Source organism: Xiphophorus hellerii, chromosome 16 (assembly GCF_003331165.1).
Source record: "Xiphophorus hellerii strain 12219 chromosome 16, Xiphophorus_hellerii-4.1, whole genome shotgun sequence".
NCBI lineage: Eukaryota > Metazoa > Chordata > Actinopteri > Cyprinodontiformes > Poeciliidae > Xiphophorus > Xiphophorus hellerii.
This window is the reverse complement of record NC_045687.1, coordinates 19,826,434-19,851,663: the sequence shown is the minus strand read 5'-3', so window position 1 is coordinate 19,851,663 and position 25,230 is coordinate 19,826,434. Positions and strand designations below refer to the sequence as shown.

At 42.1% G+C, this 25,230-nt stretch overlaps 1 protein-coding gene across 2 annotated transcripts; it reads left to right on the top strand.

Moving 5' to 3' along the window:
* On the top strand, positions 1 to 24,920 carry LOC116736011 (ankyrin repeat and fibronectin type-III domain-containing protein 1). 2 transcript variants are annotated; one of them, XM_032588220.1, is made up of 19 exons: positions 1 to 326; positions 5,042 to 5,350; positions 7,061 to 7,328; positions 7,444 to 7,644; positions 11,741 to 11,854; positions 14,814 to 14,911; positions 15,189 to 15,279; positions 15,872 to 15,979; positions 17,177 to 17,276; positions 17,805 to 17,934; positions 18,109 to 18,228; positions 18,446 to 18,555; positions 19,106 to 19,220; positions 19,292 to 19,458; positions 19,557 to 19,722; positions 20,471 to 20,633; positions 21,525 to 21,691; positions 21,868 to 22,072; positions 22,731 to 24,920. In XM_032588220.1, the coding sequence occupies exons 2-19, from the start codon at positions 5,189 to 5,191 to the stop codon at positions 23,420 to 23,422; spliced, it is 3,177 nt and encodes a 1,058-aa protein (XP_032444111.1). In that variant the 5' UTR covers positions 1 to 326; positions 5,042 to 5,188; the 3' UTR covers positions 23,423 to 24,920. The 2 variants fall into 2 exon arrangements, with proteins under 2 accessions (XP_032444111.1, XP_032444112.1); XM_032588221.1 differs by lacking the exon at positions 1 to 326 and having other exon boundaries at positions 1,960 to 5,350.
* Positions 24,921 to 25,230: the final 310 nt, after the last annotated feature.

Here is a 25,230-nt window from a genome sequence, read left to right as displayed (position 1 = left end):
TATTTAAAAAAGTAACGCTCGCGGTGTTACAAAATCATATAACAAGAGACTAAGACGACCTCAAAGTATTTGTTTTGGGCAAAACTTTTAAGGTATGTCTCGAGGAAGTGGGCGGGAACGAGGAGAACCGTGCGCGCGTGAGGGGTGTCGCGTAATATTCAGTCTCACAGTCGGGTAACGAGTCAGGTGCGCCTGTCGGTCCGCGGGGCAAACTCAGAGAAACGATGGATTTTATCCGGTCAGCAGGCGGACGTTTCTGAACAAACAACGAAAACTATGTCGTAGCGTCGCTGCGGCGTCGGACGAAGTGGAGATATTCGCTTACGGTAAGAGAGACGCGTTTGGAGCGCCGAACAGGATATTATGCGAGGGTGAAACTCCCTCACAAGGCGGACTCTTCTTTGGCTCGAGAGTTTCATGAAAGTTTCTAAAACAGTGTTAGGACTTCATTCTTGGCTCAAGGGGTACCCAGTGTTGGACATTGCACCACAATCTATAATTTGTCTGTTCGAAAAGTAATTTAGTAAAATAAACATTGATTAGAAGCTATTCTTAATCGAGATATTTATTTACATGGTCCTGAAAGAAAGTTAAGAGCTCTTGTAAATGTGTATGATTAAAAAAAAAAGAAAAAAAAAAAGCAATCAGTATGAAAGTCCAAAACCTTATTTGTGTTTAAATGACTCATTGTTACCCAAATCGTTAAATTACACCGTTGTCCTCTTCATCAACAACCATCATTCCAAGACATTTTGTCAGGTTTTAATGTGGTATCCATGGCAACTTCTAGGCATTTAAATCCTTATAATGGACAAGGTGCTGGAACAATGAAGCACAATGTTCACAAGGAAGCAGCTGCAATGCAAAAGAAAAAAAATCAATTCCTTTCTGAGAAAACTATGACTGCATAGATGTGGTCTGCTGAATATGACCTATAAACCAGAGGGCTGATCTAAAAAAAAAAAATAAGAAAGAAAGAAATCCCCCAGTTTTCAGTTTAAAGTGAAAGAGAGAGACGGTTCCAGTAGCTGGTCAGTCTCATTTCATGCCAGAAAGTGTAGTAACATAATTATGTTATGATGCGTGTTAACTGGAGCATCTCGCTCTCGTTCATGGAACAATGAATTAAGGACTTCGCTGTGTCCTAAAGTAAAAAAAAATATAGCATGGTGTTTGCCTGTGAGATGAAGCTTATTGTCACGATTTACCAGTGTTTGTTTGACAAATATCTTTCATCTTGGTTTCCTCAGTGGTGACAAGGGATTCTAAGCAGGAATAGTTGAAAAAGTCAGTAGAGGTCCATGACGGTGTTGGATTTTCTTTTTGTCAAAAGCAGCCTGAAGTGACCAATTCATGCAAAATATTTAAATTTTATTTATAGCACATTTCGGCAGCAAGGCATTTCATAGCAAACACAAAAACACAAAGTCATGCAACCTAGAATCAACAATCAAAACATTACATTGAGTCAATGCCATCTTGAAATTCGTAATATGATGTTTTGAATATTGCATGCAGAGTAGTTGACTAAAATTCACGCTGACCGACCTTTGACCCTTTGGTACCAACGCGTTACCTTTCTATCCCTTTATAAATCTATTTTGTACCTGCAAACAAACCATTTCTTTCTGAGTTTTTAGCTGTACTTAAATACTATAATGAGTCGTGGAATTTGCGGACATTAAAAGTAATGAAACTATTCTACTAATTTTGGATTGGATTGAGATCCACATTTGGACCCGTTGACTCTATAAAATAAGACAGATTACCTAGCAGAGCTGTGCAATACACCGCAAAAACACAAGATCTAGTAAGTTTCTTGTGCAAATATCTCCATTCACTTGAAATAAAACAACTTTCAAGTCACTTTTCAACAAAATATAGGAGCTTGTTTTAAGTCAGTAACTTCCTACTATTGATGAAAACAACATAATTTTGTTTCGTTGACGGATTATTTCACTTATAAAATGGGACAAATATTTTGTGAAATAATCTTCCAGTGAATCAAGTCATTATCAACTCCACTATTTTGTCTTCAGGAATTAAGACCTGATAAGATGTGACTTGTCTGTAAAAACCTTTAAATTAATGACCTGCAGAGCATTGTGTCTTTAAGCTGACATTTTAACAGGAACTTACTTTAAATGTCTAGATTTAATGTTTTGGCTGTTCTCCCACATGCCAGCTTCTTATTTTGTGTTCAATGAAAAATACACAATATTTGGTTCACAAGAGTCAGACAAGATGAAATTTAAACAACATTTTAGGTAAAGTTAAGAATCTTCATTTCATTCACAGATTTCACAAACTCAAACTGCACAAGAATCACTGTAGAATAAATAATTCAATGTTGCTACATGTATTTTTTATTACTGCCTAATGTAGTCTTTGAAAATGCCAATTTGTGTGAAATCAAACGGTCCGTATCACTTACATGTTGGCCATAGTGCACAACACAGTTGATGCTCACACTCTGCTGACTGGAAATCACAATAAGTAACTGCAAACTTGATTAGATCACGCAGTATATTTATTTATAGATTTTTTTTCTAGCACCCATACCACCCTTAACGTCCTGTGGCCCTGGGTTTACCACTCTGTAGATTGGTGTTGGTTTGTTTTTTTTTGTTTTCCACAGTTTTGTGCCCTTTTATGACCTCTGAGACAGACATGCCACTGATTCTGAAAGCTCACTTTCAGGCCTCAGTAAGTCAATTACATCCCGTTGTTCAAGGCTAGTCTGTGGTTTCTTCAGACAGTCGACTGCGCTGCATCACTTCCTGCGGGACGAGAAACATTATTCGTCATGTTTCCACGCATCGCTGAACTCGAGTGCCACTTTCGCAGTCTGACAAAACCGGAAAGGCCACCCGCGAACACGCCGCTCTCTCAGGTCTGCATCAGAGAGCTGTGAGAGGTTAAAGAAAAAAGCAAAGCCAAAAAAACAAAACAAAACATCCCCTCAAGTTGAGAGGTTGACAAGAAAAACCCCCCCACAGTGAGTAAGTGGTGCATTTCTGTTCGCAGGTCAGTGTTTCACTCCAACCTGCTCTCGTATTCTCTAAAAGTGCAGCTTCCAGTTTCTAAGAGCCCTACTTTGTCTTGTTTTATCTGGGAGACAAACACTAAACACGAGCTTATCTCCCCTCACAAACATCTCATCAGCACTTATGGTGAGTCCTGCAGGACACAATAAACAAACAGAAGAAGAGTCTTCCAGTAACACCCGATAACACCCCCACACTCCTGCGTCCAGACATGTCGACAGTCCCTGCAAGAATCACGTAGCGGGTTAACGGGCCTGACGATGATGTGGTGTCATTCTGGCTAAACTAGAGCGCACCACGGGAGTATTTGATTCCTCCCAAGGACGGTTCCCCACTTAGTGGATAAAGACTTGGTTCATCAGGGAGACGAGATATGGCGACGGTGACAAGATCCACTTATTCACGTCTGACATCCCGTGACTGTCTCGCCGTCAGACAGATGCTCTTCCGAGTCGAGGCGACACGAAAATGACTCCAAACTGGAGAGAGGATGAAAGGAGGAATGGCGTCACAAAAGGAGACCGAAAAAGAGAGGGGTCGGGGAGGTGGAGGGGAAAAACGGCACCAGAACTCGATGATAACATGGTTTGCAGACTCGCGCTGTCATTAACGTCTCACATTTTGTCACTTCGCCACGTAAATCTTCAGCGCGTTTCATAAGGCTTGAAAGCCGCAGATCGAAACAGAAGACGGTCTGTTTCAAACAGAAGATGATCGTTAACGCGCTGCTTTAAAGAAGTTTTGCAAACGAGTTAAAGATTCCAGGTGGAAATTTAATAAAAAGCTGAAGTTCAGTCAGATTTACGACACATTAAATTAAATATTTGAAGGATCTCGATTTAATATGACTTTCAGCAGCATTTCATTTCCCTTTGGGATTAATAAAGTATTATTGAATTGAACTGGATTTAAAGAAAAGCGTCTGAGAAAAGAAAAGTAAATTCCAAGAATTTTGTTCTGGACTTTGACTAGGCCATTATAACACAGAATCTAAACCATTTCACTGTTGATTTAGCTGCCTCAAGTCTTTATTTAGCCTCATTCATCTTCACCTCAATTTTAACCGGATTCCCTGACTCAGCATGATGCTGCCACCACTGTGTTTCACTGCAGATATACTCTATATATAAATATAAATTATTTTTCTTTTCTTTTTGCGAATAGATCAAAATCAAAACTTGTGTTCTCTAATAAGGATTGCAAGGACACCGCCTGCAAAAGAGATTTTAAAACTGAATCTTTTCTGATTAAATCAAGTTTAAAAGAAAACTACTTCCGAAGCCGTCAGAGAACTTCAAACTGAGATTAAAACACAGAGAAGTTGACTACTAATTAGACGCTGAAGGCATTTAGCTACATCTGGAGATCAGAATAAAGGGGAGTGAATACCAAAGCCTTTTTGAAACCGCGCACAATGTTCCTTCCACTTCGATTTGATTCGTCTCATCAATTCCTTAAGGTTTGCGGCTGTGCTGTGACAAGACACGGACAAGTTTAAGAAAGTTTTTGCACCGCACGATTTGCTGAGACGCCTAGGAGACAAAAGAGATTTAAATTCGCAGTAACAAGAGGGAATTATGTGTTTATGGCAGTTTGCAAATCTTTACTAATTAAAACGATGAGCCTGTTGCTTTGTTTTGAGGGGGAGATTTCCTCCAGAAAAACAAAACAAGAGAAGCCCTGTCACATAACAGCGGGTAAGAGGAGAACAAACGACAGAACAGGCAGAGAGGCTGAATCGTTCAAGCTATTTTCATCTGCTTTGAACAGGCATTACTCGCGCCCATTTATCCCGCTCGGATAACAGCTCTCAGCCGATACTCGGCACTCAAGTTAGCAGAAAATTGTCTTCATTGAGAAGAGAATCAGTTGGCCTCACTGAGTGTTCTGTTTTATTTTCTTCTCTTTGTATTTCCCATCTTTTTCACTCCTGCGTTTCACCATTTTCCTGTTTTTTTTTTTTGTGTGTCAATCTCCCCCGTTGCTTTTCTCAGAGTTTCTAATCCTCCTTGCAATTTCCCAACAATTCCCATCTTTATTTTCCTACATTTTCGACAACTTAGCTCCTTTTCTTCCACTTGTATCTTTTCCTGCAACCTCACCCCCCCCCTGGCTCCTCTTATCTCTCGGTCTCCTCTGTCATGTCCGTATCCATGAGGAACCCACCTCAACGCCGGCGCTCCCTGGGTCCCGTCTCACCCAAGCGAATCTACAGGAACCTCTCTGTCAGACTGAGGGGAGGAGAGTCGTCCGTCGCCGCCGAGGTGCATGCACCCAAACGCACCAGCAGGCCTGCAGAAGCTGTAAGATGCTAGCACTCTCTTCTACCCTGCCACACCATATTTAGCATCGGCAAAGAGCTGAAACTGTTTTGTACCTTTTGTAGGAAAATATGCTGCTTTTTACATAACCATGGAGAGCATATAAGCAGTTCAACCAAGTGAAAAAGTAATTTTCCCCTAAATCTAATGATTGGTTGTGCTGCATTTGGCAACACGAATGTTTACCTCCTTTAATCTCCTGTGGCAACCATTCAGCCGTGCAAAAAGCGCAGGTGGATCTACCTTCAAGGTCAAAGCTCCTCCTCCAAGCTTCTGCCTCACAGAACAGCCTTCCCCCGCTCAGCTCCTTCAGACTAGCCAGTAGCAATTAGCAAACACCTGGTGGAACTGCGCATCAGCTGAGCTCGTTACAGGAGCTACTTCTCAGTGCAACGCTTCTAAAAACGTTGCTAAAGGGTTAATAAAGTAGCCATGTTGTGGTGACTTCCTGAAGGCGGAGTTTCAGAAAGGGCCGAAGTTTTTAAAGAGACAGAGGCCCAATTTCAAAGTATTAAATTGCAAAGTCAATGTTCTTGCAAGTCATATTTGATGTAGCATTTTTATAACAAATTAGGGTAACATTCTAACCTGATTGTGCTATAGAATGGTTCTACATGCCTGGAAAACTCACAACACTGCCCCTTTAATAAATGAACTCCTCACTAGACTGTGAGGAGTGTTACTGAGCCAGGATTATGCTAGAACCGTGTTAATGAGTCTTTCCACCCCTACACCTCAAATTAAAATGACACTGCGAACCTCTCACTGCAACACCATAATTAAGGTGCTTTCAGGTGGAATAGCTGATTGGAGATTTGTTTTGAAGCACAAAGCTAATCCTCCTGTCGCTCACACGAGACAAACAGCCGCTGCACTTTGACTAAGCTGACTGTGTGCAGAGGAGCTCGCAGGAGGCGTTGTGGTTTCCACCAGTTATATGGTGAAGAGCTATGACTGCGTCTGCTGTGTTTGTGTCTTTCGGCTGCGTTGTGTGTTGCCTTTCAGTTTGTTTTCGGCAAGCAGTTGCCTAGGAACCTGCAGTCGGTGTATTCTCTGCACGAACACAAAATCTTACTAAGTGCTTTTGGTCTAAGTTTCTAGTGCAAACATACTGCAATAAGACAAAACTAATAAGTAACAGCAAGATATGGGAGATTTTATTTGAGTAAATAAATCCTTAATATTCATGAAAAAGTACTAGTCATAAGTGGAATAATCTGCCAGTGGAATAAGACATTTTAGCGTGTATATAGGAAATACGCTTCTATATTATGCTGAAAAGTTACTTTTAAGTTAATTTTGTCTTACTTCAAATCTACTGAGATGTTTGAGGTTGAATCTCAACCAAAAAATCCCTGGTAAGATTTTGTATTTTTGCAGAGCTGTTCTCTCTCTAACCAGAGAAAGAGAGAAATATTCCTGAACAAATCACCACCACCTTTTCTTTCATCCACAGCTCCAGCCTTTATTCAGTAATAACTCAAATTCCCCGGCTTTCTTTATCTCATGAGGCTGGCGTATGAGTTTGTCGTCCTTGGCCGCTTTGATTTATGGATCTTGTGTTCTTTTTCCTCTTTCTTTGCAACTCCCTTCCCTCCACCTCGCCAAATAAATCTCCTTCGACATCTGAACCCTCTTTCTCTTTCTCGCGCCTTCTTCCATGGTGCACCCTTCTTCCCACTGCCCCATTAGTACAAGACCCTGTGGGAGGCAGTGGAAAACGAGGACACTTTGGCCGTGCAGAGCCTCTTGTCCAAAGATCATGCCAGCTGTGGAGGAGGAGGATCGAGCTTGTGGGAGCGAGGAGAGAAGAAAGAGACGGACTGGGAGAGAGATAAAGAAAAAGGGGTGAACCGAGTGAGCGAGCAGGGGTTGGTTCCTCTGGATGTGGCCGCTCTTACCCACAACTCCCCTCTTCTTCACGTGCTGACGAAGGCTGGCGCCAGGCATAACCCTATTTGTAAGTTTTACTCTTTAACTGATCATAACGAGCACGAACAACCTCTGTAAGGGTTGATTTTTCACCCTAATAAATGATGCGCATCGTCTGGATTAACGGCTGCGTTATTTCTCAGTGTGCCGGCCAGCAGACTGGGGGCTCAAGCTGGACGCCCTGGTGGATCTGGCGAGCAGACGGATGGAAGAGAGGAAGTCAGAGTTGGCCAGAAAAACAGGAGCAGGCCCCCAGGCGCAGGCGGAGGTCCAGAGACAGAGCCGCCTCTGGAGACTGCGGCTGCAGCTGTACTGCCGGATGAGAGAGAACTTCCAGAACACGGGTCAGTGCCGTCGTGGTTCTTAATCAGCAGTGAAGTTCTCCCAACCCCTTGAACCTTTTGACATTTTTGTTATGTTACAACCACAGACCTCAGTGTGTTTTTATAGGATTCTTTTTATGAGATAGACAAACATCAGTTTCCATTCACCGTATAATTGTGCAATTTGACATTTTGAAAATAAATTTGCCCAATAGGACCGCCGCAATTTCTAAAAAAAATCTCTTGTTCTTCAATAAAACGTCGTGGCACTGGGATGAGGTTGCCGTTGGCGCAAACCACGAAGAAGTTCATCTACCTGTACCCCCCTTCATCTACTTCCTGCAGCATGTTTTTTAAAGACTTATCGTGTGCACAAGCTTAAACGTGTGATTTTATTTGCGTTTCTTACTTAAAGGAAACACAGCGATTGCAAAAATTCTTCAAGTTATCTTCAAGAAAACAGTGCTTAATTACTATTTTATCAATTTAAGCAGTTTTCATCTGCATACTGCCAAAAAAACATCAGTGTGAAAACATGTTCAATATTATTTATTTTAAGAAGTGCTTATCGAATGCAGAGACAGCTGTTTATTAATATTTGAACAGTTTGATAATTGATTTTATTCATATATTCTGTCACCAGCGGCCCTTCGAGAGCATTCATAATTTTGATACGGCCCAAAGTGAAAATGAGTCAAATGAGTTTGACACTTCTGCTTTACGCTGTCTGACTTTTAGGATCTGCATCCGTAAAAAGTTGTCCTGCTTTTTTCCCATTATTCGTTGATTTCAAACACTCCCTTCATGCCTTACAGAGGACTCCGTTTAAATTTTACATTTCTGCTTCACTTAGTTTTGCTTTTGCAAATCAGACAGCGTCACCTTTATGCCCGTGCTGCTCCCGAGTCCCTCCCCGGTGGTCCTGCTGCATGACACCATGCCCGGGATGGTTGCTGATGCTCCTGTTTTATTGAACAGGAGACCGAAACGCCGTGCTTAGTTTGCAAACGAAGACATCTAACAACAAAGTGTTCTGATTGAGCAGAAGAAAGAGACCGGAAAATCTTAACCAGCTTAAATCTGCACAACGTGCTTGAAAAATTATTCGATATGACTTATAGAGATTCTTTTGTTTTTTTTTGTGAACACAGAGTAATGCATATTTTTGCTGTCGATTAAGGGAGGGTGCATTTTTCTTGTGTTTATATTCAGCCCCTTATTTTTAATACCAGTAAATCTACTGCAATTAATTGCCTTCAGATCCGTGTAGCTTAATCTTAATATAGATGAAGTTTTTCTCTTATGAAGGCCTCAGAGGTTTGTTAGAGAACAGCAGTGAACAAACTCTGTCCAAACACAAACTCAGTGTTGCATCGATCAGAATAACAACTGCGGTGAAGTTTAAAACAGGGTTGGGTTATAAAACAACATCCTAAGCTTTGAACATATCATCTAGCTCTAATAATAGAGTACGGGACAACTGCGCTGGAAAAACACATTTTATTGAGTATTTTTTGTCTTTTTTATAATAGTTTATATTACATTTGAAATGAGACAAAACTAACTTACAAGTCATTTTTCAGCAACATATAGGAGGTCGTTTAAAGTAAATAGTTCCTTAATATCGATAAAGAAGTGGCTCCACTGGAACATTGTTTCACTTATAGTTAAAACAATCTGCCATAAATCTGACTTTTATTTTATTGGAGAGTGACAAAGAGTGAAGCTACTGAAAAATACGTTTTTGAAAGTTTTTTTTTTTTCTTTTTCTGCTGCTTGTAGCGAAACACAGCAAGCATGTGGAAGAAGATGCTCTGGTCAGATAACCCAAAATTGAACTATGTGACAAATATTTATTGAGGCCAAAAATGCAAACAAACAAAAACCCTCTCAATGCATCTTAGCAAAACACAGAGGTGGCAGCATCACAATATGGGAATTGTAATCTTAAATAAAAATTTAAAAAATCCACCTATAAATGGAGCTGGTGGAGGCGCTCTGCAATTTTCCAATTTTGATTCACAAAAAGAGCTTTATTTCCAGTCTACTTTACAGCTGCTCTCTACTTTGTGATGATCGATCATATAAAATAAAAACCCAACGAATGCAACTCCGGTTTGTTGTTGCCACGCGACGAAACGTGAAGCAGTTGGAGCGTCTCGGTATCTTGCTGTAATTACTAAGCAAGGGGATTGGGACCGTCTTCGCTAAAGCAGACAACCTTTTACTCGCCGGCCTTTCATTCAAGGCGACGCTAACGTGCGTCCATTTCCGTCAGTTCCACAAAGTCTTTCCGCCGAGGCGGTGTGACAGAAGGGCGAAAAAAGGAAGGAAGGAAGGAAGGAAGGAAGGAAGGAAGGAAGATGGCTCCAAAACAGCCATAAATGCCGCCCCTGTGAACAGTGGAGAAGCTGGGATATAAATTGTGCACCGCCTGCATTAGTTCTGCCTGGCTTGTCTGTGAAGGGGATGGATGCGAAGTTTTTAAAAATGCATCGTATCAAATCTCCCGCCGGATATTTTGACGAGGCTTGAAATCTTTATATTGAATTGTCTTTTTACTCCAGTTCTAATCTACAAAACCCTCCACGACTGCTGACTGTGCTGCTGAGATCAATTAGTCAGCCCACTATCTTCCTCAAGTTATATATATATATATTTTTTTTTCCCTTTCCTTCAGCTCTTTTGCTAAGTTTTCTCTAAAAGTCTCCCTTTGTAATCTCATCGAAACTTCCAAGCGAGTCCCTCGTCATCAGCCTGTCCAGATTCTCATTGCTGTGCCCCTGCTCTCCCTCCACCGGTTCTGTGGATCAAATAAAACCTTGATGCTGGCGGATTTATGAGCAGGGAGTCTGCAAAGAGAAGTTTCACAAGGCTGCTGCGCTTTTTGCTTCTCACACAAACCCATTTGTGTCTTAATTCTGTTTCCCCCTCAGCGGCGCGAATGGTTGCGGGGGTTGTTTTGCCATTATGTCTATTTATTACCGACTCTTAACGCTTTTAGTTAGAACTCGATTCGTTTCTCTTTTAAGGATCTTCAGATCTCTTTATTACCGCACTGGCGAAGAGAACAGGGCCTCGGGTCTTATTTCTGTGCGCGGTGAAACTAAGCGAGCTCTCATTGCAAACCTCCGGGGGGAAAGAGAGAACGTTGGCTGAATGTTTAAAATCTAAAATATACATGAAATGTGGCCCAAGGTGCTTGACATAGTGGGAATCCATTCAATTCCAGGTCGCCGCCGAGTGTGAGCGAAATATAAATCTCTTTGTCTAGACTCGGCGGGGAGAGCGCGGCTACGTTTGATCACAAAGCAGAAAGTCTGAGCCGCTGCCACAGGTGAGACGATAACAAACGGCTCCCACTGTGTTTCAGAACCGCAGGGAGCCTCAGAGGAAGATTTGTTTTTGCTTTAGTTGGAGGTAATAATGTGAAATTATTCGTTTAAATTTGAGACGGCTTTATGCGGCAGAGCGTTGGGGCCGTACTGAGTGGGGGAAAAAAATAGAATAAAGTCTTAAAATCCAAAGAATAAAGTCGGAATAGAATAGTTATGACTTTATTCTCATATTATTTCAACTTTATTATCTTAATTTTATTGTGTTTATTGTATTTAGCGTGGCCATAATAATCCATCATGAATTTCACAATCCAGGGCCGGATTTAGACACACAATGGCCCCTGGGCTGGAGAATTCGGTGCCCTTCCACGTCCCAACCCCTGCAAAGAAAAATCTTTTACTCTTGAAAATTACAGAACATTTATATTAATAGGTAGGTGTGTAATTCATCTACACATCTGTAGATGAATTGATGGATGGTTGGCTTAAAACACATGGCAGGTGGCTCCGTGTTGCTCCCAAAAATATGATAATTTCCACTTGACTGTAGATTCAGTTAATAAAACTCCAACAGTGTGTTACTAAAACACCACATGCGAAATGAGCCCTAACATGAATACACAACGGGGCGTGCTGGTTCCCATCTCCAGCCATGTTTTTGGAAGCCGGAGCATGGGAAGGGCACGCTATGCAGGAGCTACGACAACTCAATTGTCATAACTATGTTTTATGTTTTCCATACATATTTGTTTGACCTTGTGTAATCTTGTCCCACCCAGAGCTCCCAGGCCCGCCCAGTCATGTCTCCTTACTGGTAACCAGCAATTCCTCTCTGTGCGTGGTGATCAAGGAGCCGGACGGTAACAGCATGGGGCTCATCACCCGCTACAAAGGTAGGTGGTGATAGCTGTGGGAGTTTATCGAAGCAAATTAAGTTGTTTTAACTCAAAATGTTCATAAACACTAGGGGTGTAACAATTTATCGGCCAGCCGATTTATCTGTGCCGATTTCCTTAATTTTGGGAGATCGGTGATTGGCTGATTTTTACATGTGATAACATCGGTGGATCGTATCCACCGATGTTATCAACCTGGGCAAAGGTCTAAAAATCAACCACTGTGCTTTCCTTTTCTCCCGTGAGAGAGATTTGACCGACAAACCGGCCGACCAGGTCATGTCCGCACATTTACAGTTAACAACAGTCACCCCATTGTTTTTAATTCAGCAACTTTCTTGATGTAGTGAGCAACATTTCAGACAAAAAACTGTTATTGGCCAAAATCGGTATCGGTAAGTTAGGCTTTTTAAAAGATCGGTAATCGGCGATTGGCCAGAAAACTGCAATCAGTGCACCCCTGATAAACACAGCACGTTTTCCCATAGTCATAACTTATTTAACAAAACAAAGCAGAAACAGAGAAGCTGTGTGTGGGGAAAATAACATACACTTCATTAGTATTCATTATTTAGCGTTCGGATAATAATAACTCTTAAAATGTCTGCTGTTCATAAACGATCCTACTGATGATGGTTCGTGGATTTAGTTCCATTTTATTAGCAGAATCTGGCTGCAACGTTTTATCTTAAATGCTCTTGATATAAAACTTTGAACGCATTCATAGTGAACTCGAAGACTGCAGGTGATGAGTCTCCAAAAACAGGCCCCCATCATCACCACTCTACCACCATGCTCTGAGCTGATATGCTGATTCACAACACCTACATCTTTACTTCAGCCCTCTGGTTCGTTCCAATGCAGATTTGCAAATCTAGGTTGTGCTGCCGTATCCTTTAGAGAGAACAGGCGTTCTCCTTCAGTCGTTCCAAAAAAGAAGTTCTTTTTATAACTGTGATGTCCTGAACTTTTAACATTTGAGATGCTAACAGAGGCTCTCATATTTCCCCCGGGCGTTTCGCAGCTTCTCTAAGCTCTCTGTGTCCGACCTTGAGGTGAATTTGCTGGTGATGTGAAGTCCTGGGAAACTTGCCAACTGTCTTAAATGTTTTTCCGCTCCTGAATAAAGGTTTTCCACTGTAGAAAGATGGACTTCAAATGGTTCGGGAACAGCCTCACAACTTTCTTTTGGGAATTGCTTCTCTTAAACTTCTTGATGTCTCTCCACCTTAGCAGTGTGTTAACACATTGCTCCATAAACAGCAAACTGCCAGAGGCGGTCGCCATGGCGACAGGCCGTTCATCCATCTTAAATCTGCTGGTAGCAGTATTTTTCTGCGCTGCGGCAGACTGCGGTGACCTCAAGGTACCCAGAACACAAGCCCACATCCTCACTCTGCCACCGCCGTGCTTGACAACTGGCAGGACGTGCGTGAACAAATATGTTGTACATGGCTTTCATAATTATGCTGCAATGCTTGGTCAGGGTCAGTTGTGGGCATTTATTATATCTTTTATCAATTTTTGTGATAAGTTTCTTATCATGATAAGAATTTAGATGTATTGTCACAATAAATTCCAACTAATGATGTTTAAAACCCCCTCAAGCTAGTCCTTATTGTCAATATTGATAGCTTTGTTTTCCCCACCGTTCATTCACTGAAAGCATCAATAAACAATAAGTGTAAAAATACAGATACCGTGTGCCGCAGTTTAATGGTGCAAATCAAAGCATGGGAATGTTTTTCAAGCATTTGTGTTTCTGAGGCTGTAATTGTTTTTCGCTTCTGGTGTGAATACAACCTGCAGGAAATGTGCGTCTTTTTGGACCTCACGAGCCACCGTTGCTGGGCATCATGGTAAAAATGAGCCCTTCGGTATTGCTAATGCTACTACTGCATGTAGTTATTGCGACAAAGTCGTACCTTATCATCCGTTTTCTGCATGTTACAGAAAACGGATGATTTGCGGGTCAAAACATACAGATTAAACTTTGCCACCCTACATTTTGCTGAAATTTTGTAAAACAAGCATTTAGTGTTGCAAACTAAACTTTAAGATTTAAATTATTGACTGATGTCTGTGGAGTTAGTTGGTCTTTTTTTCATTTGCTAAGCATTGAACAGTGCTACTTTGGGGTGAATTTGCTTAGATTTTTTAACTCCTGGGAAGATTGGCAACATTTTTGAATGTTTGCTGCTTGAAGTTCAAACACGTTGGGAACGACTTTATGACTCTTCCCAGATTGATGAATAGCAGCATTTGTGTTCCTTAGATAATTTCTGGTGTCTTTCTGCCTTGGCATTGATTTAGAAAAACACTGTATGTTCAGGAGAAGGAAAAAAATAATCTGACTTCGTAGCGGTCGTGACGCTCATTCATGATCAGTGATCACTGATTTGATTCACAGCACGCGACTGCTACTTTTCCTCCTAAATTCTTGTTCACAACAAGGGTGGGCTTAGGGCCTTCATCTTTTTTTATTAACATAAATAATGATATTGTGAAATCTGTTTATAATCCAGGTTTGTTTTAAATCATGTTAGACCAGAGCGGATGTGTTACATCCTATCTTTCCACCCCTATTGGATGCAGACGGATGATGGCGAGAGGGACAGTAAATTATTTGGAATGGGACATAAAAGAAACAAAAAAGCGTTTCATGGACTCTTATATCACTTCAATAAAATTAGAATCCCACACACTGCCAAGCTGGCGTGGAGGAAAAAAAAAAAGAAGAAGGAAAAAAAACCTTTTTATTGGTGCATCTAGAGTAGGCGTTACTTTTGCAGCTGCTTTATATCCTCCTGCCAAGAGTAGATTAAGCCCATGTTCTTTGAACTGTAAATACTCAAATCCTTTGTTCTCCCTTATTGGAGTTCTGAGCAAAGCCAGAGAGAATTTTGTTAGTGAGACAGTTTCTTTATTTCTTTCTTCCTTTTTTCTCCCTCCACAGTGGAGTGGAGCACCTCGGTCAGCTTCAAACGCGTCCTTGGAACGGCTCAGGTCACCGAAACGAGGAACCCCTCCTATATCATCAACGGACTGACAGCAGTGAGTTAAGCAGCACACACGCACCCCCCCCCCCCCCCCCCCCCACACACACACACACACAAAATGTACTGATAAAAATATGCAGCGACTCTAGAGTTTATTGGTTAGATTTCTGCTCATTGAAGCCGGTTTCACATGGAGAACGTTTCCCCCACAGCCTCACATTTGCTCAATGACAGGAATTGATAACAAAAAGAGCTTTCTCACTCCTTTGTCCCGATTCGCGAGGTTAATGCACGGTGATAATTTGGCGCTCTGCTGCTTCTCCCAAACACAGGGAACGCACTACTACGTGAGAGCGAGTGCCTACAACGTGAAGGGATGGGGCCCTCCTCAGAGCTCGGCTCCGGTCAGCGCCGCCCCCTCCGGTGAGTACGGCGCACTGCGGGACGAGGCCGAAGGACCGTCATCGCCTCTGTCCTCGGAGCGGTGTTTGTAAAATGTTTGGATTTAGCTGACTTCGAGCTCCGTGTGAAGCAAGTGAGGTTTGGCAGATGGCGTGAATTATTAAAACACGGAGAATCAGGGATGTCACTGTGAATCAATGGACCCTGTAGCGGCGCTCCCTTGAGTTCGAGTTAATCTTTTCCTCTCCTCCCTCCAACCTTCTTGCTCTCTTTACTCGCTCTTTCTTTCCAATTTACGCCTCCAGAAACGCTGCACAGTCTTATTTTTTTCCCAAATTGAGTTGAAAAGTTAAAGTGTTTAACAGCGCCACGCTTTTCATTAGATAAGTTTCATTCGCATCCAACTTACAGAGAAGTTGAGGATTTTTTTTTTTTAAAAAGCGTGGAAACTTTTAGAGCATGCAGGTGTTTTGTCATGCAAGCGCTAACGCTTCCTTATCTTTGAGAAAAAAGCAGCACTCAGGACTTGGCAGCAAATTAATTCTTGCCTTTTGAATGATTTTTTTCCCACCCCAGCTGCATGAAAGAGATGATTTGTTTTTTTCCCATGCAGGCTGGAGAGAGTGTGTCGGTGTGAAGACGCCGCTCAGGAACCACGAGGGCCTTGTGAGGAAACTGCTGGAAGATGCCAAAGAATCCCAGTACAGAGGATATTATATAGGTAACAACGGGCACTCAATCATGCAAATTGTTAAAGCTGGCAAAAGCACATAACCGGTCGACTGCCAGGCTTTTCAAAAGTTTTCATATCCCTTTAATTTTCACATATTTTCATGTTGGGACCACAAACGTTATTGTGTTTTATTTAATTAACCATCGCAAAGTGGAAAAAGATGCTCTGATGGCCTGCATGAAAAGCATCGTGTGGTGGAAAACTAACACTGCACGTTGGCCTAAACACACCAGTCTCACAGGAACACACGTTGGCGGCAGCATCATCCTGTGGGGAGGATTTTCTTCAGTAGGAGGGAAGAGAAGCAGGTCAGAGTGGATATGGAGAATAACTTTGGAGAAAAAAGGAATAAAGAACCAACTAATGTTTTTAAAAATAGATCTTCCTCAGGTTTGAGGGATTTTTCAGTTTTTTTGACAGAATAATTGCAGTAAATGTTCACAATACAATGACCCTAAGAAAATATTTTAGATATTTATTTGTGTTTTTAGGTTGGGAAGGATGTATGACTTCAGAATCAGGTTCGACTTCAAAGAGCAAAAACAGAAAATTTGACTTTGATTTCAAGCAAATTATATCAATGAATTAAAAATAAAATAAAAGAACATTTTTTGGCGTTTTACACAAATGTCAACATCCCACTCTAGGAAATGTGTCCACCCACTTTCTTGCAAAATTGTTGTCTTTCTTTATTTTAAAATCTAAAAACAGAAATAAAATTATGGCTATTTAAACGTGAAAACACTTTTTCTTTAATAGACATTTATCAAAAATGATAACATTTGTTCATGCGACATTTGCGGCTCTAAACAATTTCTATTTAGCTGGACCGAGGGCAGTAATGTCTGTTTGGGTTATAAAGGCTGCAGCCCTCTGTTGTAGGCAATGACACCGGCTAGTTGCCATGGAGCACACACACATAAAGACATTAGTAATGAACTGTTGCTGCCCATCCTCCAGCTAAGGGTCAACGACATTGGCTCCGATCCATATAACCTGGTTATTTTCTATTTATCAACCAACACTGGCTGCGTTTAGTCGGCAGCCGACTTCCCAAGGCGCAGCCGTCACTCATCCTTTTTAAAACCGTTGTATTTAGCGTAACGTGTCTCAGAAATAACTCAGCGGCTCGATAATCGCCACCTGGCTAAACATCACTTTCCCTCCTCTTGTTATTTTTGACAGACAGCTCGAAGTCGGCGAGTCCCAGCAAGCGCCTGTTGATGTCTCGGGGCATCAAGCAGCTTTTCCACTCTGCCACCAAGTTTGTTCGTCTCCTGCAGAGGTGGGCCCCGTCCGTCTGGCCTGTCCCAGCTCACCTTGAGAGTAACGAGGCACAGCGGTTAAATGGGATGTAATTAGAGCCGTGCAGATTGCACAGGCTAAACCCAAACGCTTGAAAAGAACAATTGTCACAAAGGGTTTCCCCCAGACAACTTTCTAAGCTCGGGGCGCTGGGGCAGTCATTCATCCAACCGGCCACCATCTTTTTGAGATAAAAAATGTTGACAAGAAATTTGAAATTATCACTAAACACCAACTATAAAGTCTTAAAAAAAAGGCAATAATAAAAAAACCTAAAATAAATAAACAATGCTAAGCCTGGTGGCCTGCCAGGCTTATATTACACTGTGGGAAACCCTGTCACATTAAAAGCTTCTGTAGCTCACAAATGATCTTATTTTTCCCCCCTTAAACAACCAGAAGACCATACAAATCAACACTCACTTTCTATGTGAAATTACTTTCATTTATTTCCATTTTCATGTGAGTGATATGTGAGCGTCTTAACAATGGTCCTCTACGTTACCAGGGGTGTGTACTTGGCGACTGTTTTCTACCACAAGGACAACATCCTGGTGGCCGCTGAGGATCAGATCCCACTGGTGGAGATCCAGTGCTGCTCCACCTCCATCACCCAGGACTTCCTGTGGTTTGCCAAGGTGAGCGGATCGCAAACACAAGCGTGCAAAAGACTGAATTCATAACAGGCTCACAACATATGAACATAAACATTTATGTTCATGCCCATGATGAACGTAGAAAACTGCACATGCCATTTTTTTGCAACTTGAATGCCTAAAAAAACCTGCTTATCCCTCCATTTTCTATCGTAGCTGTCCTGCGCGTGGCAGCAGGTGCCCTGCCTTCAGCAGGGCCTGTCGTCTGCTCACTCCTCTCCCTCCTCCCTCCTTCAGAACCGGCACAACATCTTAAAAGCTGTTTCTCAGCTGCAGGTAGGAAGCTAAGCCTCTTATTCTCCAGATAAGCGCCGTCATGTTTGCTTAATTGCAATTTTAATTACCTCCTTTACATCTCCTCCTTCCCCCTCTTTTCTCCTCGTCGTCTCTTTGCCGAGCTCATCCAATCTACACGAGCACCGAGGCTGTGTTTTAACGCGCACTAATCCTTAATATCCTCAGTTTTACCTTTTGCTCTTGTGTCTGCTGTCAGTCTTCTCTAGGAACAATGGATTTGGGTCAGGTGTACTACGAACCGCTGAAAGACAGGCAGGGCAATGTGCTAATAGTGACGTTGAGGGAGTTCCCAAATCCTCCATCAAGGTGAGACAGAGTCTTTTCATCCAGCCCGTAGGACATGTGTGCCAAATTGAAGGCACGCGGGCCAAATCCAGCCCGCTATAAGTTTTCCCGTGGCCCTCTAGACTCTTCAAGGACACAAGATTATAACTGAGTGCTTAAATGTGATCTTATCAGTCAAATTAAACCATTTTTGTTATCTGTATACTGCCACATTATGTTGATATGAAAAGATGTTAAATATTATAAAATTTCAAGAAGTACTCTTCGAATAAAGAGAAGAGTTTTTATTGGGCTTTTTTGTAGCAGTTTTTTATTGGGTAGTTTTATCACTTCATTCTTCCACAACCAGCACTTTCAAGACAGTCGTGATCTATACATGGCCCAAAATGAAAAAGTGTTTGACACTTTCAGTGTAGAACATTTGTTGAATGCAAGATATTTGACTCTGCAACAATGTCTGATTTTGTTCTCACTCTGCTTGCCGTACTTTTCTGTCGTTGTTGTTGGAAGAAAATGTTTCGAAAAAAGCTTTGCTGAAGCATCAAAGTTTTGCTCTATTTCTGTACGTTAGCCCTCCTGACCCTCCATTCCACTGGATTCCTCTGGACCGGCTGGAGCGGAACCGCAGCAGAACCCCTCTGCTGCCCGAGCCCACTGCCATGGATACGCTCTTTGAGCAATTGAAGGTGAGTTTGTGCTTGGCCAAAACGAAGACAAACGTTAAATTACTGCAAATTGAACATGTCCTGCTCTCCAGGACAAGCTGTCCTTCCACAGGCACAGCATCCAGTGGGTCCAGCCTGGCCTGTATGTGGGCATCCTAAAACTGTGCAGCTCGGTGGACCAGATCAGGGTCCTGGTGCCGCAGCGGCTGCCAAACCTCCTCTGCCACACGCGGGTCCGACAGAATCCCCACGTGACCAGGTAACGCCGAGGGCCGTGGTGTTAAAGTTCACAGAGAAAAACAATACTCAGAAGTTATTTTATCCCTGTTTTCTTCTTCTTTTGTCGCCGGGCCACAGAGAGGAGTGGGCCTGGCTCCAGAGTCATGTTTACACCGCACACGGCGGCAGCGCTCGGAGCCCGCCGAGCGGCGAGGAGGAGAGCAGCGGAGTGGAGGAGTTTGTCAGGTCTCTGAGAGCCGCAGTCACACATCTCCTGACGAAGCTCAACATCCCCCTCTACAGGGTAAAACCGGAAAAAAACGTTAATCTAAAAATGACTTTCTTAAAGCCTCACATTGCCTTGCAACAGCATTCATTTCTAGTAAACATGCTAAGATTAGCCAGATGGATGTATGTATGCATGTTGAGGGGGTTTTATGTGATAGATAAAATGGCCAACACTGTACAGAACCAACTTTTGTCGCAGCTTCTTGGGACGTTGTCCTTCCAGCTTCACCCACCGAGAAATTTACTTTATTTTATTTTTTTAAATTTCTCATTGCAAAACAAATCAAACTCAGTGGGATTGGACGGAGCACATCTAAAAACATGAAATGTTAAATCTTGCCACAGATTATCAGTTGGATTTAAATCTGAACTTTGACTAGGCCATTATTAAGTATTACATTATAGCTGTAGCTCTGAACGTTTGTTCTGCAGAAAGGTGAACCATAAAGGTGAAACTCTTTACAGAAAATCTGTATTTATATCTACAACCAATGAATTCTGCAACTTATGTCATCTTTGAAGCGAGACCGTTGCATTATATTTATTTAGGGGTAACAGAAAAGGGGGGCTGTAAAGAACATTTTAGATCTTTATTTGCGAAACAGATTGTCCTGTCGCTTAACAGTTACACACATATATTAGGGTTCTTGTCTATCCCATTGTAGTAATATATAGTTTTGACCCAGCAATCAATATGTTTCCTTTCTAATTTGACAAATAAGGCACATTCCTCATCTTTGCTTATGCAACCGTGGTTCTCACAGGCCTACCAGTATGGCGTGTACACGCGGGAGCTGCTACAGTTGGGTGGGAAGGTCTCCATGCTTCTGCTCCTGCCTCCCAGTGAGGACTTCAGCTCCAGTTACTGGCCTCTGGTGGGAACCAAAGAGCCCGGCCTCACCCTGCCCCTGCAGATCTTTGAACTGGGTAAGAGGGAAAACCCATTTGGCTTGGAGCTGTTTTGAATGAGGTAGAGCAGACTAGGTGATTCGCTTCTTGATTAAAGCTGCGTTGTGTAACTTTTATTTTAAAAAATCTATGTTTTTTTGCGTATTTGTTAACATTGTCACTGCTCTGTCGCAGTACAGTATGGGACAGAAACAAACTGACAACAAATGAAGCTCCTCAGGTTTCTCCCAGTCCCTCTATTTGCATCTGCAGAAATGCACCACTTCCAGTCAAAAACAACCAATCAGAGCCAGGAATTGGGTTTTATCTCTGTCAATCAACCCCAATGTACTCGCTGCTCAATGTGCTAAAGGTGGAGAAACAGCTTAATGTTCCAGGATAACAGTTTATCAGCCTTCATCTGTAGCCATGCTAACTAGCCTTAGCATTCATGGCATGATTGACCCTCCTCCTGGCTCTGATTGGTTGTTTCTGACTGAGTTGTGTATTTCTGCAGATGGCTGTAAAACTACAGGGAGAATACAGAGAAGCGTGATTTTTTTGTTGCAAAATAGATATCTCATGTTAAACAGAGTGGAAAAAAAATAACCTCACTTTAATGTGGGACTTCTATGGACCTACGAAGGAAATCTTGCAAGAAAAGCATTGCGTCCTCTGCATAAGAAAGAGACGTGTGTGTGGTTGCGTTATGTTTGATAAAACATAAGGCAGTCATTCGTTTTATGGAAATGCCACTTTAAGGTCAGTTTGTGCCATATCCAAACGAAGTAAAGAACAGAAATGAAAAATATTTGCAGTAAACAAACAACAAAAAAAAAGTCAAATTACTGTCGGAAAGAATTTGACTATTCAAGCTTTCAGTTAAACTTAATATCAAATCTTCTGTTTGCTGTGTGACTCCTCATCCAGTTCACTTCTGGACCTACGAGAGGGACTTCCTGAGTCAGTACTGCCAGGCCTGGGTGAGGCTGGAGCTGGACACTCACCTGGCCCAGCAGGCTCTGCGTGAAGCGCTGGACACCAAAGAGGTGCAGGAAGCCCGGGAGCGCCTCAATAACCTCACTGACCTTTCTCGTGTAAGAGCATAAAAACAACCTTTTCATATTGCTAGCTGGATAAAAGCTATAATCAATCAAAAATTGATTATTGTCTTAAATATCTTTGTTGTGTGACTGATGAGCATTTACCGAAGGAAACTGACTCCCTGGATGTTGGGCCAACGGTAAAATTGATTGAAATATTTTTCCTGCAGCGTTTGGAGATGGTGTGGAGGGACGCCCGTTGGATAATGGACTGTCTGCAGTGTGTCCGCTCCAAGCAGTGGGTTGGGGCAGTGCCTTTGGGCCTGGTGATGGGTGGGGACCCACCACCTTGTCCTGATGGTGAAGAAGAGGAAGACAGCTTGGCTGCAAGGTTGAAGTGGCCCAGCTGGATCCAAACACAAAGATCTGCAGCAGGTAATGGCGCCACCATGGGTGGTTAGCATGCCTCGTTTAATCTTTTTAGCACAGTTTTTAGGATTCAAGATTGAAAATGTTGCACAAGAGTTTGATCACAGTAAAACATTCTGTACTAAAGGTCATATTCAAACATCTTTGTCCCTTACTTCTCTTTTTAATCAGCTGTTGCTCTGTGTGGGACTTACTAAGAAGATAAAATAAAATGTTAGCATGACTAGCATATGAACTGGGTTCCACCTGAGATCGCCTAACATCTAATACGTTTCCTCACACCTTCCCTCTATAATCATATCTTTTTATAAGAAATGTTCAAAAGTTCATTGCAAAAGAGACCAACACAAAGTTTCTACCAGCTTTACACATACAGAGTGCATTTTTGACCCGTTTTGCTTTGCAAAGTAGCTTGAGGTCGAGAGTGTCTGTTGATAGTTTTACCATAAAATCCCAACATAACACATTTAAGCTTCAGGTTGTAAAACAGACAGAATGCGAGAAAGTAATGCAAGATGAAAACTTTCACATGTTCATTGTAGAAATAAACCCCTACCCTTTTTTTTTATTTTTTTATTTTGAGGCAAATGATTGAAACCTGGGTGAATGTCGAGAAAGTTGTCCTCACTCCCAACTCCTTTCTGATTCTTTCTTCACTTTTCAGGAAGTTCTTCCGCTGTCCCCATACCAGTTACCGCCGAGGTCTGCGCTCCAGAAAGAATCCCGGTTGTCCTGCAGAACGCTGCGCTCAGGTTGATGGAAGGCGTCGTGAAGGGAGGGTACCCTGTTGACATCAGCGCTCAGTCGACGGCGGATCTGTCCGGCATCGGCCTGCCGGAGGACGGATACACCGGCGCTTCAGTGGACAGTGGACTTAACTCTGCTGCTGTGGCACAGCTAGAGGCCACAGTGTTGGACACCACAGACTTCAACCCCAGCATCACGGACGTCATCCGGCCGATGGAGATGGCGGAGCTGGTGGACATCTTGCCGACGCTGAGTCTTATTGAGGAAGAGAACCCCGGTGCTCCATCCACGCCGTCTGTAATGGACATCCTGGAGAACTTTGGACTTGGGATCGGGGAGGAAAACGCCCACTTTGTCTTTGAGATTGACGACAGGAGGGGGTCAAAGGCGAACCCTGAGAGCGAGACGCACTGTGAGGGTATCGTGTTAAACGGAGCGGGAGTCACGCCTTCTTGTGCCACTGTAAATGGTTCAGAGAGCGACACGCCTTTTTCAGGGCGCGCCTCGCCTCGGGACGATAGACAGACGATGGAGGCTCCGAGTAAGGGAGCATCACTTCCAGTGAGAAACCTGGTGGAGTGGGACAGACCGTCCACCAGTTCATCCTGATATTAAACTTTGTCAGCTTGAAGTTGCAGTCACACTCCAGCACTCGATAAAGAAGTGAAAAACCTCACTTGTTCTTTTTTTGATCACTGTATTTATTCATGGTGTATAAAAACTTGAGTAAGGGCTGGATGATGTTAGGGCTCATATCAGTCGATATCGATAATTACTGATTAGTTTTTTGTTTTAAATATCTGAAATGCTCCCAAACTGGTGACATGGCCTTTCCTGTTTTATCCACAGTTTTCATTCAACGCCATTTTTTTTTATTTTTAAGTAGTTATGAGGCACAGTGGCGAAACCTGAAACTGCTGCTGCGCAAGTTACTCAACAGGTTGTTGCTTAGCGACCAAAGAGTAAGTGAGTTGCTAGGTAAAGAATGAGTGAGTGAGTTGGTTGATGCCACCGACTTTGCTTAGCCAGCTGTGAGAGGTTGAGCGTCTAAAGCTTTCCTCTGCCTACATTCCCCAGAATGCTGTGCGGTTCTGGATTGGAGTTCAGTGAAATTATTGAACATTCTATCAGACATTACATCTATAGATACTGATCACGTGTCTATAGCTATCTATATTGATTGACTTATCCAGCCCTAACTTGAGTATATATTGTAAGATTTAGTCTCTGTGATATATTGCACCCAGTTTGATGAGTATAAACAGAAAGTTGGACATTTGTTTTTGCACATTTCTCAAACTTTCATTTTGCATTTTTTTTTAGCATGTAAACTTGTGCTCATAAGTTTCCATTCTGAATATGAAAAAAATACAAAACCATGTGTTGCTTAGTGGTTGATGAAGTCATTTGGTATTAGGCAATTGTGCTTCCTCTTTTTAAATCATTAGGACAACAGAAACTAACCAAGTGACCCTGATAAAAAAAAAAAAAAGTTTACAGAACATATTTCATGCCATGTGTTGCACCCTCAGGGAACCAGCACCAGTTCTGGCTTTTGCTCCGGGTTCTGCCCTCAGCCTGTTTTGTTGCAGTTGTGCAGTACCTTTTCTTCTGGTGACTCAACCCTGCAGCCTTTTTTACATCAGGCGAAGTTGTGTAAGTGTTTTGTGTTTTTTTTGTTTTTTTTTTTTTTTGCATGTCAAATAACTTGTTGGTCTGCCTGACCTTGGATTACTTTCAACTGAATGCCTCATTTTTCACTCTTCATGTCCCTTTTCTCTTTTATACAGTTCAGTTTCCTTCTAGCACAGATCCTTTAATATAACTTTTTCTCTGGTTATGAATCTAGAAAAATCTGTCTATTATTGGGCGAAACCATGAGTGTTGGAAAAGGTTTTTGTGTTATCGTCCATGTTTTGTCAGTGTATGTAAATCTATGAGCACAACTTCAGTTCTCTAGAGCTACATGTCAAATGTACAAAAAGTAATAATAAGCTACAGTAGCAGTCATGACTTGAATATTCCTTGCTCACTACAGGACAAAGCTCTGTTGGTGCTTGTCTCAGCTGTGTTCAATTCAGTCAAATAAAAGCATTTCCTTTGAATTGTATTAGCCATTACAGGCTTGCAGTGTTACTTTTGTTTTTCTGGCTATATTTTAATGATCATTTATATTCAATAGGAGGGGGATATTCACCAAACAAAACAGTGTGTCCGACTCCGAGGGCATATTTCACCCAACGAGGCTGATTAACCGCAACAATAATGGTTCCAAAGTTGTGTTATTTAGTATTTATTTTTTACTACAGATTCCAAATGAAAGCATAATATGGGATACGAGCATCTTTGACGTTGACCTGGTGTGTGAAGAAAAACGACACCAACTAGATATAGTTGGGGTTATTGGTCTTATTTTA